The 11,044-nt window shown below is 30.1% G+C and overlaps 4 protein-coding genes across 4 annotated transcripts; 2 read left to right on the top strand and 2 right to left on the bottom strand.

The window, feature by feature from the left end:
• Window positions 1–806: 806 nt before the first annotated feature.
• Window positions 807–1,981, top strand: Phum_PHUM511740 (mediator of RNA polymerase II transcription subunit, putative; the record flags this gene model as incomplete). Its single annotated transcript, XM_002431034.1, has 3 exons — window positions 807–866; window positions 1,120–1,810; window positions 1,905–1,981. The coding sequence occupies 3 exons, from the start codon at window positions 807–809 to the stop codon at window positions 1,979–1,981; spliced, it is 828 nt and encodes a 275-aa protein (XP_002431079.1).
• Window positions 1,982–2,600: 619 nt separating this feature from the next.
• On the bottom strand, window positions 2,601–4,503 carry Phum_PHUM511730 (Cytosol aminopeptidase, putative; the record flags this gene model as incomplete). The annotated part of the gene is made up of 8 exons (XM_002431033.1): window positions 2,601–2,968; window positions 3,037–3,228; window positions 3,294–3,440; window positions 3,528–3,817; window positions 3,894–4,074; window positions 4,151–4,314; window positions 4,411–4,439; window positions 4,495–4,503. The coding sequence occupies 8 exons, from the start codon at window positions 4,501–4,503 to the stop codon at window positions 2,601–2,603; spliced, it is 1,380 nt and encodes a 459-aa protein (XP_002431078.1).
• Window positions 4,504–5,349: 846 nt separating this feature from the next.
• On the bottom strand, window positions 5,350–7,278 carry Phum_PHUM511720 (RING finger and WD repeat domain protein, putative; the record flags this gene model as incomplete). Its single annotated transcript, XM_002431032.1, has 1 exon — window positions 5,350–7,278. The coding sequence occupies one exon, from the start codon at window positions 7,276–7,278 to the stop codon at window positions 5,350–5,352; it is 1,929 nt and encodes a 642-aa protein (XP_002431077.1).
• A 928-nt stretch (window positions 7,279–8,206) lies between these two features.
• Phum_PHUM511710 (uncharacterized protein) lies at window positions 8,207–10,416 on the top strand (the record flags this gene model as incomplete). The annotated part of the gene is made up of 6 exons (XM_002431031.1): window positions 8,207–8,213; window positions 8,309–8,577; window positions 8,651–8,752; window positions 8,884–9,367; window positions 9,452–9,740; window positions 9,822–10,416. 6 exons carry the CDS (start codon window positions 8,207–8,209, stop codon window positions 10,414–10,416), a joined length of 1,746 nt encoding a protein of 581 aa, XP_002431076.1.
• Window positions 10,417–11,044: the final 628 nt, after the last annotated feature.

The following is an 11,044-nucleotide window of genomic DNA, read 5'->3' as shown; positions in this document are numbered from 1 at the left end:
TGATAATTTAAAAAAAAAAAAAGGCAAAATAATCTCATCAATTGTTAATAATAATAATTATTATTATTGAATGTTGGCTTCTTTTGATAATAAATAAATAATAATAATAATGATACTAAAAAAATTTTTGTTTGCAATAAATATTATTTGAATAAATATATATATAGATTAATAAATGATGGTGCACAGTTATTAGTTATGTAAATGCAAAAAAAAAATAATTAAGAAGTCAATTGATTATTCTTAATGTATTGTAATTTTAAATTGAAAATATAAATTTATAAGTATATATACATATATGAAATGAAATGTTGACTTTAAAATACTTTTTTTCACTTATTTTTCTTATTGAATTATCAACAAATACTATTGTTTTAGTATTTGGTTACTGTATTACTTTGTTTTAAAGGCAAATTTAAAATAAAAAGGAAAAAATTTTTAACATGTGGTGAGAAAGCTATGGAAGCAATATAATTTTTCACCATGGAATTTTAGGTTTGTTAAAATTTATAGATTTACTGTTGGAAATGAATTGGAAAAGATTAAAATATTGTTGCTTACTTACATATAATTTGATTCACGATGAAAAAACCATTTAAACACTTCACTCTTTGATTAAAACAAAAAAAATTTAACTCACAAATGAAAGTAACGTACATTTTTTCAAAATTTTAACGTACACTATGAAAAGGAAAGAGATATTGGCAACACTGCGTCGGTAATTTCAAATAACTTACTCTATTACCGTCTCGTCTTGTGACACTTTTATACATTGAAATATTTTGTTTACTTAAAACTATAGAAAAATGACAGCGAGTTCAAATGGTAATGGAACTCTTGTGGATGAGTTCGAAGAAGCTTTTCAGGTATAAAATTAAATTTTATATAACTAATCCGTTGTCTTTTTGTTGATAAATAGGTACAAGATTATTTTTAATAAAACGAAAATATTGTGTCCTGTTTAGGTTAGAGTACAAACTACTTAACAAACTGTACATGTAAATTAAACAAGTTTTTGAAAGTTATTTAAGACAGTGCCAATTTAAGGTTTTGGGACGATAATTATTAAAGATTTAAAGATAATTATAAACGTCTTAACGTATATATTTTCTTTTCTAGTCATGTTTAAATGTATTAACCAAAGAGGGAGCACTCCCAACAATGGACAAAGATGAAATTAGTGTTGATGTTGATCACACAATATTAAAATTCATAGATTTAGCAAGACAATTAGAAGCATTTTTTTTACAAAAAAGATTTTTATTGTCTGCTTTGAAACCTGAAAGTGTCGTTAAGGAAGATATTAACGATTTAAGAGCTGAATTGAATAGAAAAGATGAATTGATCAAACGTCATTATGAGAAAATATCAGCCTGGCAAACACTTTTAGCTGATTTACAAGTTCAAAGTTGGGCTAAATCTCCTGCTCAGGGTTCTTCGAATACTCCTTTAGCTGGTACTCCTACTGGTGCACCTACTTCATCTCCAAATATTCCACCTCCTCAAAATTTAACACCTAACATGCAACAACAACTTCAACAACAACATTTACAACAACAGCAGCAACATCAACAACAACAACATCAACAACAGCAGCAACAACAACAATTGCAACAAATGCAACAGCAACAACAACAACAACAGCAGCAGCAACAACAACAACAGCAACAACAGCAGCAACAACAACAAATTCAACATCATCTACAACAACAAATGGGTCCAGGAGGTGGTGGTGGTCCTGGAATGGTTCCACAACAAGCAATGTTCATTCCACAATCAGGAAACCCCAGATTTCCAGTTCAAGGACCAGGTAAAATAAATTTATATTCTTAAACATACTTTTAACATCAATCTCATTACTACTATTATTATTATTTTGTAATTATACATAAATAAATTATAAGGTGGTATGCTTCAAGGACCGCTCGCATATTTAGAGAAAACTACGAGCAATATTGGAATGCCCGATGGAAGAAGGTGACGGGGGCGTGGACGAGGGAGGGGACCCGGTAGAGGACGAGGCAGAGGCCGTGGAAGAGGCAGAGGTGGTGAACTGTCTTATTTATCTACTCCTTAAACTTGAAATTTATAAAAAAAAAAAAAAAATTGTTCCTTTTGCTCTATTCATTATAGTGCAACACATTTTATTATTATTATTATTATTATTTGTTTTCAATATAATTTTGTAAAAAAAAGAATTAAAAAAAAAGAAAAAAAAAAGTTATTATTATAATTTTCATTTTATATTTATTTAAAAATTATTATTATTATTATTATAATCATTATTGTGTTTGAAAAAAAATTATACAAGAGCATTTTTTATCATTGCATTTGGTTAACGTCTACTTTTTACGACAATGTTGTTGTGTAAATATTTTGGCATGCCAAACTACTCCCCCCCTCTTTTTTTTAAATGATAATACGACGGACGAATGCTGTTGTAAGACATGTAAAACTTCTTTAATATATAAAAAAAAAATATTTCAAAACGAAAAAAAATTTTGTGTTGTTAATTTTTTCCACCGTCTCCATTTCTCCCACATCCTTTTCTTTTTTTTTTTTTTTTGAATAAATTTCGACTCGAATAAACCATCTAGAATTTAACATCTCGATTTTAAAAATTCAATCAACGTTCTCGTCGGTCTACCCGTCATTCCTTTTCTTAAATAAGGATTATCTAAAGAAGGCCCCATGACTCCGGCGATATCCAAATGCATCCAATCGACGGGTGGTACGAATTCTTTTAAAAAAGCCGCCGCCGAACACGCTCCTCCCGCAGAACTTTTACCGATGTTCGTTAAATCGACCATATGTGAACTTTTCAATTGTTTCCCGTAGCTTTTCCATAAGGGTAATCGCCAAACGCGATCTCCCGTGTACCTTCCAGCTTCTTCGAGTTGTTTCCACAGAGAATTTGAATTGGTAAAAACTCCGGTGGCTTCGCCGCCCAATGCTATCATCATGGCTCCTGTAAAATATAATTTTTATTAATAAAAATTTTTAACGGAAAACTCCATTAACAAATCCTGTCATTACCTGTCAGAGTTGCGACGTCGACGATGAATTCAGGTTTTAATGTACTCGCGTAATGAAGTGCGTCGGCTAATATTAATCTTCCTTCTGCATCCGTGTTATCGATTCTAACCGTTTTTCCATTCATTGCTTTTATTATGTCTCCAGGTTTGTTCGCTATGCTACCCGGCATGTTTTCGCATAGCGGAATCAAAGCTAAACAACCAATTAAATAAATATACCGTACAACAAATCGTAAAATTTTATAATTATTTACTTACTTGTGACGTTGATCGGAAGATTTAATTTTGCTATTCCGTATGTTGTTGCGAGTACGCTTGCGGCACCGCCTTTATCTCCTCTCATATCCAACATACCCGATGCAGTTTTCAAATTAACGCCACCGGTGTCAAAGGTTATACCTTTCCCTACGGAAAAAAAATTTAATTAATTTAAAAGAAATGAAAATAAGTTAGAAAAAAAAAAAATCATTCGTTACCAAATTTAATAATTACCTACTAAAACAATCGGTGAGCTTTCGGCTGATTTTCCAGTGTATTTGATTTCTAAAAATGTCGGGGGTTCTCCAGAACCTTTTGAAACGCTAAGAAAGGTATTCATTTTTTGACTTTCTATCCATTTTTTATCGTGAACCGTGACGTTAACAGATTTAACACCTTCGAATAATTTTTTGGCATTTTCGGAGAAAATGGTCGGTGTCATGAGATTCGCGGGTGCATCGGCAAACCTTCTGGCGATGTTTTGTGCTTCTCCTTTCACGACACCGATTTTCCATTGGTCGTCCCTGTTTGATAAAAAACAAATTTTTGTTTTTCCCCGTTTGAACATCAATTTTATCCATTTTTTAATCATCTACCCACTTGTCGTTACATCCTCCAGTGTAAAGTTTAACTTTAGGTACTTTTAATTTATCCATTTCGTTTTTATGTTCGTCGTAACACCATAATTTCAAAGTGACACCTTCGGCTGCTGCTTCGGCATCTTGAAAACCATCCACTTCGATTTCGTCGACTTTTAAATTTTGCAATGCATGTGCTCCATCTGATAATAATAAATTTACATTAAAATTTTTTTTTCGTTCACTTTTTCGGGGGGGGGGAGGGGGGGAATTATTTACCTGCAGCTGCTATCCTTATTCTTTCTTTTAAATTATTCAATCCTTCGGATTCATCTTCTTCTTGGTTTGGTTTTTTTAATCCGACAACTGCAACCGCCGAATAATCATCGGATAAATCGTAGAATAATTTTACTTTTGTCAAATCCAAATTATTTCCTACGACTCTAAAAAAAAAAAAATTAAAAGATAATTTTTTCCAATCTCTTTTCTAGAAAATTCTCAGTAAACAATATTCTAAAAAAAAGAAAAAAAAAATTTACTCAACTTTTAAACAAAAAGAAAAAAAAAACTTATTATTCACATAATTTTTTTTTTTTTTTAAATTTTAATAAATAAATAAAAACGTTCGCCATTTTTTAAAATATTTTTTTTCGTAAAAATAATAATAATTTATTTCCGTTTTTTTTTTCTTTTTTTTTTTTTTTTTTTGAATTATTTACATTTAAAAATAAAATTTAATTTATGAACAAACAAATTTAAAATACTTTTCGTAACACGTATCTATATATATATATATAATATTATCCCTACCCAATTTTAATTATTTTTTTTTTTTTATTACGGTAATTAATTATTTTTCGAAATTAAAATTAAAAAAAAAAATGAAAGACGTGATAATAATTATTATTATTCCAATTGTTCGTTACTTTTCATTTCCGTCGGGTTTTTTTTTTTTTTTCTTTTCATCGTTTCCGGAATCTACTACTACTACTACACGTCAACAAAAAAATTGAAAAGAAAATTTTAATTGTAAGACTAAGAAAAAAATTTAATAAAATGTCGTTCTGGTCTTTTTTTTTTCTAACCAAAAAAGAAGATGCGTTAATTTAAACTTTTTTTTTTGTTTTTTAAAAATCTCTAATTAATCGATAATAACGATTAATTCGATTATCTCGAATCTAAAATTCTAAATTCTAATTATTTTTCAATCATCAATCTACCATCAACGCAAAAAAAATTTTCCTTTTTTAATTTAAATGAAATTACGAGAGGATCGATTGATTGATCGATTGATCGATCGATCGATCCCAACTGTTTTTTGGGAGAATTTTAAAAACAATTTCTGTGATTTGATTATCACCACGCATTATCGTGTCTTGTAAATTTTTATTTAGGGAGGGAAAAAGCGATGGGGGGGGGGTAGTTTCGTTATGACGTCGTCTTTGAGATCACGAAAAATTCAATTTTTCCTAGCGATTTTAAACGAGTTCCAATATTTTAATTATTCCCTGACTGTTGGCAGCGACGACAACGTTCGATTGTTGTCTCCAACAAACGGCCGAAACAAATTCGTTTGCATCGTCTTCCTTGCTGCTTTTTTCCAACACGCTGCGAACGGTGTCGAATTTAAAATTGAAAAGTTGTTTTGTAACTCCTTTGTAGTAGACGTACAATGAATTGTTTTCCGAACCGCAAGCAACGTAATCTCCATCCGTGGCCAATCCGACGAAATTTTTTTCGTTTATGTGTCCCACGAAAGACCTTAAACAGTGAGACTGATTAACGTTCCACATTTTCAATTGGGAATCCGTGGATGCTGAAACAATGTCTTCCTTGTTTAAAAATTTCACGTAGGACACGGCTTTCCTGTGACCCTTGAACACGGACAGAGCCTCTTTCATTTTTCTCAAATCGTAGTAGTGAACGCAATGATCGGCAGAGCCGAAAGCGAGATTGTAACTGCTGCAGGGATTGAATTTGACGCAGCAAACGTTTGCTTTGGCTTCGAGTGATGCCACAGAATGATCATTATTCAAATCCCAGAGCTTGACTCTCGCGTCGTCCGATCCCGATGCGATCAATCTCGTGTCGACATTATTGAAATCCACGCTCCAACAACGTTTTTCGTGTTCTTGAAATGTTTTAGTTCTTTGACCGGTGGTCACGTCCCAAACGGTTATCGTACCCTCGTAGTCGCTGCTAGCAAGAGTTCCTTTGTGGTAAAAATTCCAACTCACGCATGAGATTTTCGACGTCGAAGTCATTTCCAAACACGGATAATGTATGTCCACCATGTCTCGTATCACCGACCCGTAATCGTAGATTTTAATGAGTTTTGTCACTCCGGCTATGGCAAAAAATTCATTGTCTTTGTCAAATTCAATGCTCGACACAATTGTCGAATTGTTAAATATGTCACTAGAATAATTTAATACGGCTAACGGACGAAGACAATTGTATCTTGAAAATTTAACTAAGTTCTCGCGGAAAACGTTCAATCCAGATTCTGAACCAGAACTGTCTGGAACGGATTTTTCATTCTGATCGATACCGAACAATAATTCTTTTGCCCTTGCAGAAAAATAACATTGTACGAAATCGTCAAAATGAGCGTGCATTCTTTTTCTTCGATTGGCTAAATTCGACGTTATGTTTTCTATATTTTTTTTTGATGAAAAATAACCATCGTTTGTGAAATTTTTATCGGTAACACTTTTCATGTCGCTATCGACCGTGTCCGATGTGATCATATTTGATTTTGATATTTCTATATTTTTTAATATGCTCTCAACTTCTTCCATGTCTTTTTGTATCAAGGCAACTTCTCTCGTCAACTGTTTTAATTTTTCTTCTCTTTGTTGTCGCAAATGTTTTAAAAATTCATACAATAGCTCGTTTTGAGCCGTGCAAGTTTCAGCTTCTAAAATGCATTTCCTTTGATTTAACACTTCAAGCATAACATTAACATCTGGCAATGATAAATTTTGAGAGCCGGAAGTAACAAAATCTCTTAAACCGTTGGTGTGTACTCTTTCTTGAGAATTTAAAGCTTGACTAAGTTCTTGAGCAAATAACTTAGTTTTGTGCTTTGAAACTAAATCGTTAAGTAAAAAATTTGGAAAAATGTCAGTTACTCTCGTGCTGACACCACATCTTGGACACTGCGGTTTTTCTACAAGGGCTTTCGTTATGCAACTATAGCAATATGTATGACCACAACGAGTGATGTGAGCTTCTTCGATTAATTCAAAACAAATTGGACAAAGATAATCACTACTGACTTCTTCATTAGATTCATTAACACCATTAAGAGAAGATTGATGGCTTTGTTTGAAAGATTGAGAACGATGGGATGCAGAGCCTGAGCGCAGGCTATGAGGTGATGCACTATTTCTTCCAGATGCCATTTTTACATATTCATTTTTTGTCTGACCTGAAACAGTGAAAGAAAATTAAGTTATTTATTTTAAAAAAAGACTTATTTAATGTCAAAAAAACAATATTTATAAAATAAACTGTTTCAGGTCTGACTGTGAAATATGTAAAGAAGCATTGATTTATTTTTATAATAAAAATTTGACATGAAATATTTATAGACACGACTAATTTTCATTATGGGTTCGAAAAACTTCACAGAGTAGAACTTAACAATTTATTATCATTTCATTAATATCTTTTAAAATATTAATTATAAATAAAAATTTTAAAATAGTTTTTATTTATTCTTACCTGTCCAGCAGAGTACTCAGCCTCCCGCAAACTGCAGTGTTAAAAGAATCAGCTCCTTCGGTTAAAGTATAATGTTGAGGTTTATCTACGTAACAACCAAGAACTAAAGCTTTCTAAAAAAAAAAAAAAAAATTAAATTAATTCCGGTTAACTTAAATCAAATGCTTTTCCCTTAAATAATTTAAACATTTAAAATAAGCATAAAATTTTTATTGAAGTGAAAAATGAAAAACAAAATCTCATAATGAAGGGATAGTAAAAATTCCGATTTCAAATATTAATAATACACCTCATATTTTATTTAAACGAAAAAAATAATTTGTTAATTATTATTACCTTCTTACTATCGGACTTATTAAAACTATATAATCTTGTGTTCAAATAATGATATTTGCAAAAATTTTTTCCAAAACCCATACGTACGAAAGCCATTTTACGTGCGAATAGGCATTGAAAAACATAGAACATTTGAAAATGTATTACATGATTTTCTTCTATGAAAAAAATTTTACCGCCAATATTTATTGAATTTACACAAACGATTTTGTTTTTTTGAATTTCTCCGAAAACTGATTTGCGAATTGGTTAATTATCATTTTTCACAAAATGAATAGTAAGTTAAGAATAAATATTACTCTATTTTAATGATTCATAAAAAAAATTTCATTTATTCTTTTGTTATTTTAATTGTTTAAAAATTTTTTGCAGCTAACCTAAACTGGTCAATTGAACATTATGAAGAAAATGTTAATGAATGCAATTCAATATTGAACTCTTTAGAAAATTATAATGGCATTCCTTGCATCAATTACTTACCTTTACAAAGTTTTGGAGATGGTACTTTGGTTAGGTATAGAGGAATGATACAAGATATGCTGAATCCGGAATTTTATGCTCCAACTTATTCCATTTTAAATACTCAAGACAATAAAACTTATCAAAGATCAGGAAAATTTAGAGATATTCCATCTTGCAAAGTAATTTCGATTTAACGTGTGAAGAATGACTCGTTAATTTTTTACTTTTAATCAATTTGAATTTGATTTTTAGGCTAATGAAGAATTTAAAAATGATGAATCGGAAGTTTTGCCTAAAGAAAGACAAGTATTATTTTGTATTCCTGTACCTGGAAGCAATGAGTGGGTCGAAAAAGTATCCTTTGTATAATTTTTAATTATTATTTAAAAGTGTTTAATTTATATTAAAGAAAAAAAGTTTAAAGTTTTTAAAAATAATTTTCATAAAATGTTATTTCATGAAAAAAACGAATAGTTTCTTAACAGTGTGATAAGTATTTAAAACAAAAATGTACCAATCAACATTTACCTATCGAGCAAAAGTCATTAAAACAAAAAAGAGAAGCAGAAAACAGTGATGATGAAATGGAAGTTGATCCTGATAATACAGAAACTACAACATCACCTGCAGCAATGAAAAAAATTAAAACCGCTGAAAATTTGAATGAATCGAATTCTCAAAATAGCACACATAATCTGACAAAATATTTCCCTTTTCAAATTCAAGAAGGGACACCATGTTTGATAAAAGTTTACGATGAACCAGATAAAACAAATTTTATTTTAAATGATGTTATAGAAGTTGTGGGATTTTTAAGTTTAAATCCAATGCTTGAAGCTAACTGGGAAGACACTGATGCTGAAGACAAGGCAATTCATCCTCCACCATCGTTAGTTCCCAGAATCCACGCCATATTTGTTAAAAAACAATCACACTGTAATCCTCTAGTTGATAAAATGAATCCTGGTGGTCAGTTTTCAAAGAAAAAATTATTTAATTTATTTTAATTGTAGTAGTTAAAGGTTAACAATTTATTATTATTATTATTTTCAGAAAACTTCAATGAGTTAATTAATAGTGCAAGAAGTGATTTGCATTTAATATTCACACAACTTTTATTCGAAGATTCTGTCGCTGCTGATTATTTATTATGTCATTTGATATCGAGAGTTTATGTTAGAAATGAAGGGCAAGTAATTGGAAAATTTAGTCTTAATTTACACAATATAAAAATTAAAAACTTTGCATCTTATTTAAATGAAATAATAAAATTGATTGTGACAAACAGTCATTACATTCCTTTAACAATTCAGTTGTTAAATGAATCTTGTTTTACACCCAAGTAAGTTTCGCTGTTGGAAAATTTTTTTTAAATTTATTTTTGATTAAATTATCAAAAAAAAAAAAAAATGACATTTTTCAGAAAAGACTACGAATCGAACAGATTATGGAGTGGAATTTTACAATTGGCCGACGGCACACATTTAATAATAAACGAAACGAGTATGGATGAAGGACAACTTAACAATCAGGGATGTCTTAATGTGATGGCTCTTCAAAAATTATTTCGTCAGCAAGAAATCCAATATGATTTCGGGTACTATTCGGTTGATTACAATGCAAATCTTCCGTTACTCGTTTTGTCCGAAGGGAAATCCATGTTTGACGTCGACATAAAATTAAAAGTTAAAACGGATTTTATCGAAGAAGAAACAATGAAGGAATCGTACGAAGGTGTGCGGGCATACCTAAATGAAAAAATATCGGATAAATTAAGAATTTATTTAACACGGGTTAAGCTTATGGATTTCGAATTGGGAGAAGATATGGTTAAAAAAATCGGACAAGATTACGTGTCAATGAGACAGAAAAACGAAAAAGTTAATTCTTCCGACTTACACACGTTGCTTGTCCTATCGAGATTATTGGCTTTAAGTCATGGGAGAACGACACTGACAACCGATGACTGGTCAAGAGCAGTTGAAATGGAATCAGAAAGAAAACTAAGAACAAGTTGATTTCAACAAAATATATATGTCACTTTTTTCTTGGACATTTTATGGTGAATAATGGAAATTATTATCATTTAAACATTGTGTTATCATTCATTTGTGTATATCACGATTAATAATACTACAATCGTAAAAAAATGTAAACAAGAATCAAAAAAAAAATTATGAATATAATATGTTGAATTTTTTTTGTTTATCGTTTGTAGTATTATATATGTAGTAAGTTTTCTTTTGACCTACTTATAAAAAAAAAGTGGGGAATGGGGGAATGGGGGAGGGGGGACACATAAAAGGAATTCAAAAAATTTTATTTTTTATTATTTTTTTTTTTTTTTTATTGAAAGATTTAAAAATTTTTATTTAAAGATTTTAATTGAGCAATGTAAAATTTTTTTTTTTTTTTTTTTTTTTGAAAATTATTAATATCAATTTTTATGTTAAATATTTTGATGGACAATCACTACAATATTTATAATTACAATGAATGTACAATCCTCGATATAATTAATTTACGAATAATTTAGGTTTTTAGGTGTCTTTTTCCATTTTGATTATGTTGAATACGTTTAACACACATTTTAAAAAAGGTTATACATAGCTACATATAACGTATAATTTTTAGTTTTTAACATAA

Source organism: Pediculus humanus, genomic scaffold (assembly GCF_000006295.1).
Source record: "Pediculus humanus corporis 1103172108281 genomic scaffold, whole genome shotgun sequence".
NCBI lineage: Eukaryota > Metazoa > Arthropoda > Insecta > Psocodea > Pediculidae > Pediculus > Pediculus humanus.
Note: the sequence above shows the minus strand (reverse complement) of the source record. Positions and strands in the feature narration are given on the sequence as shown.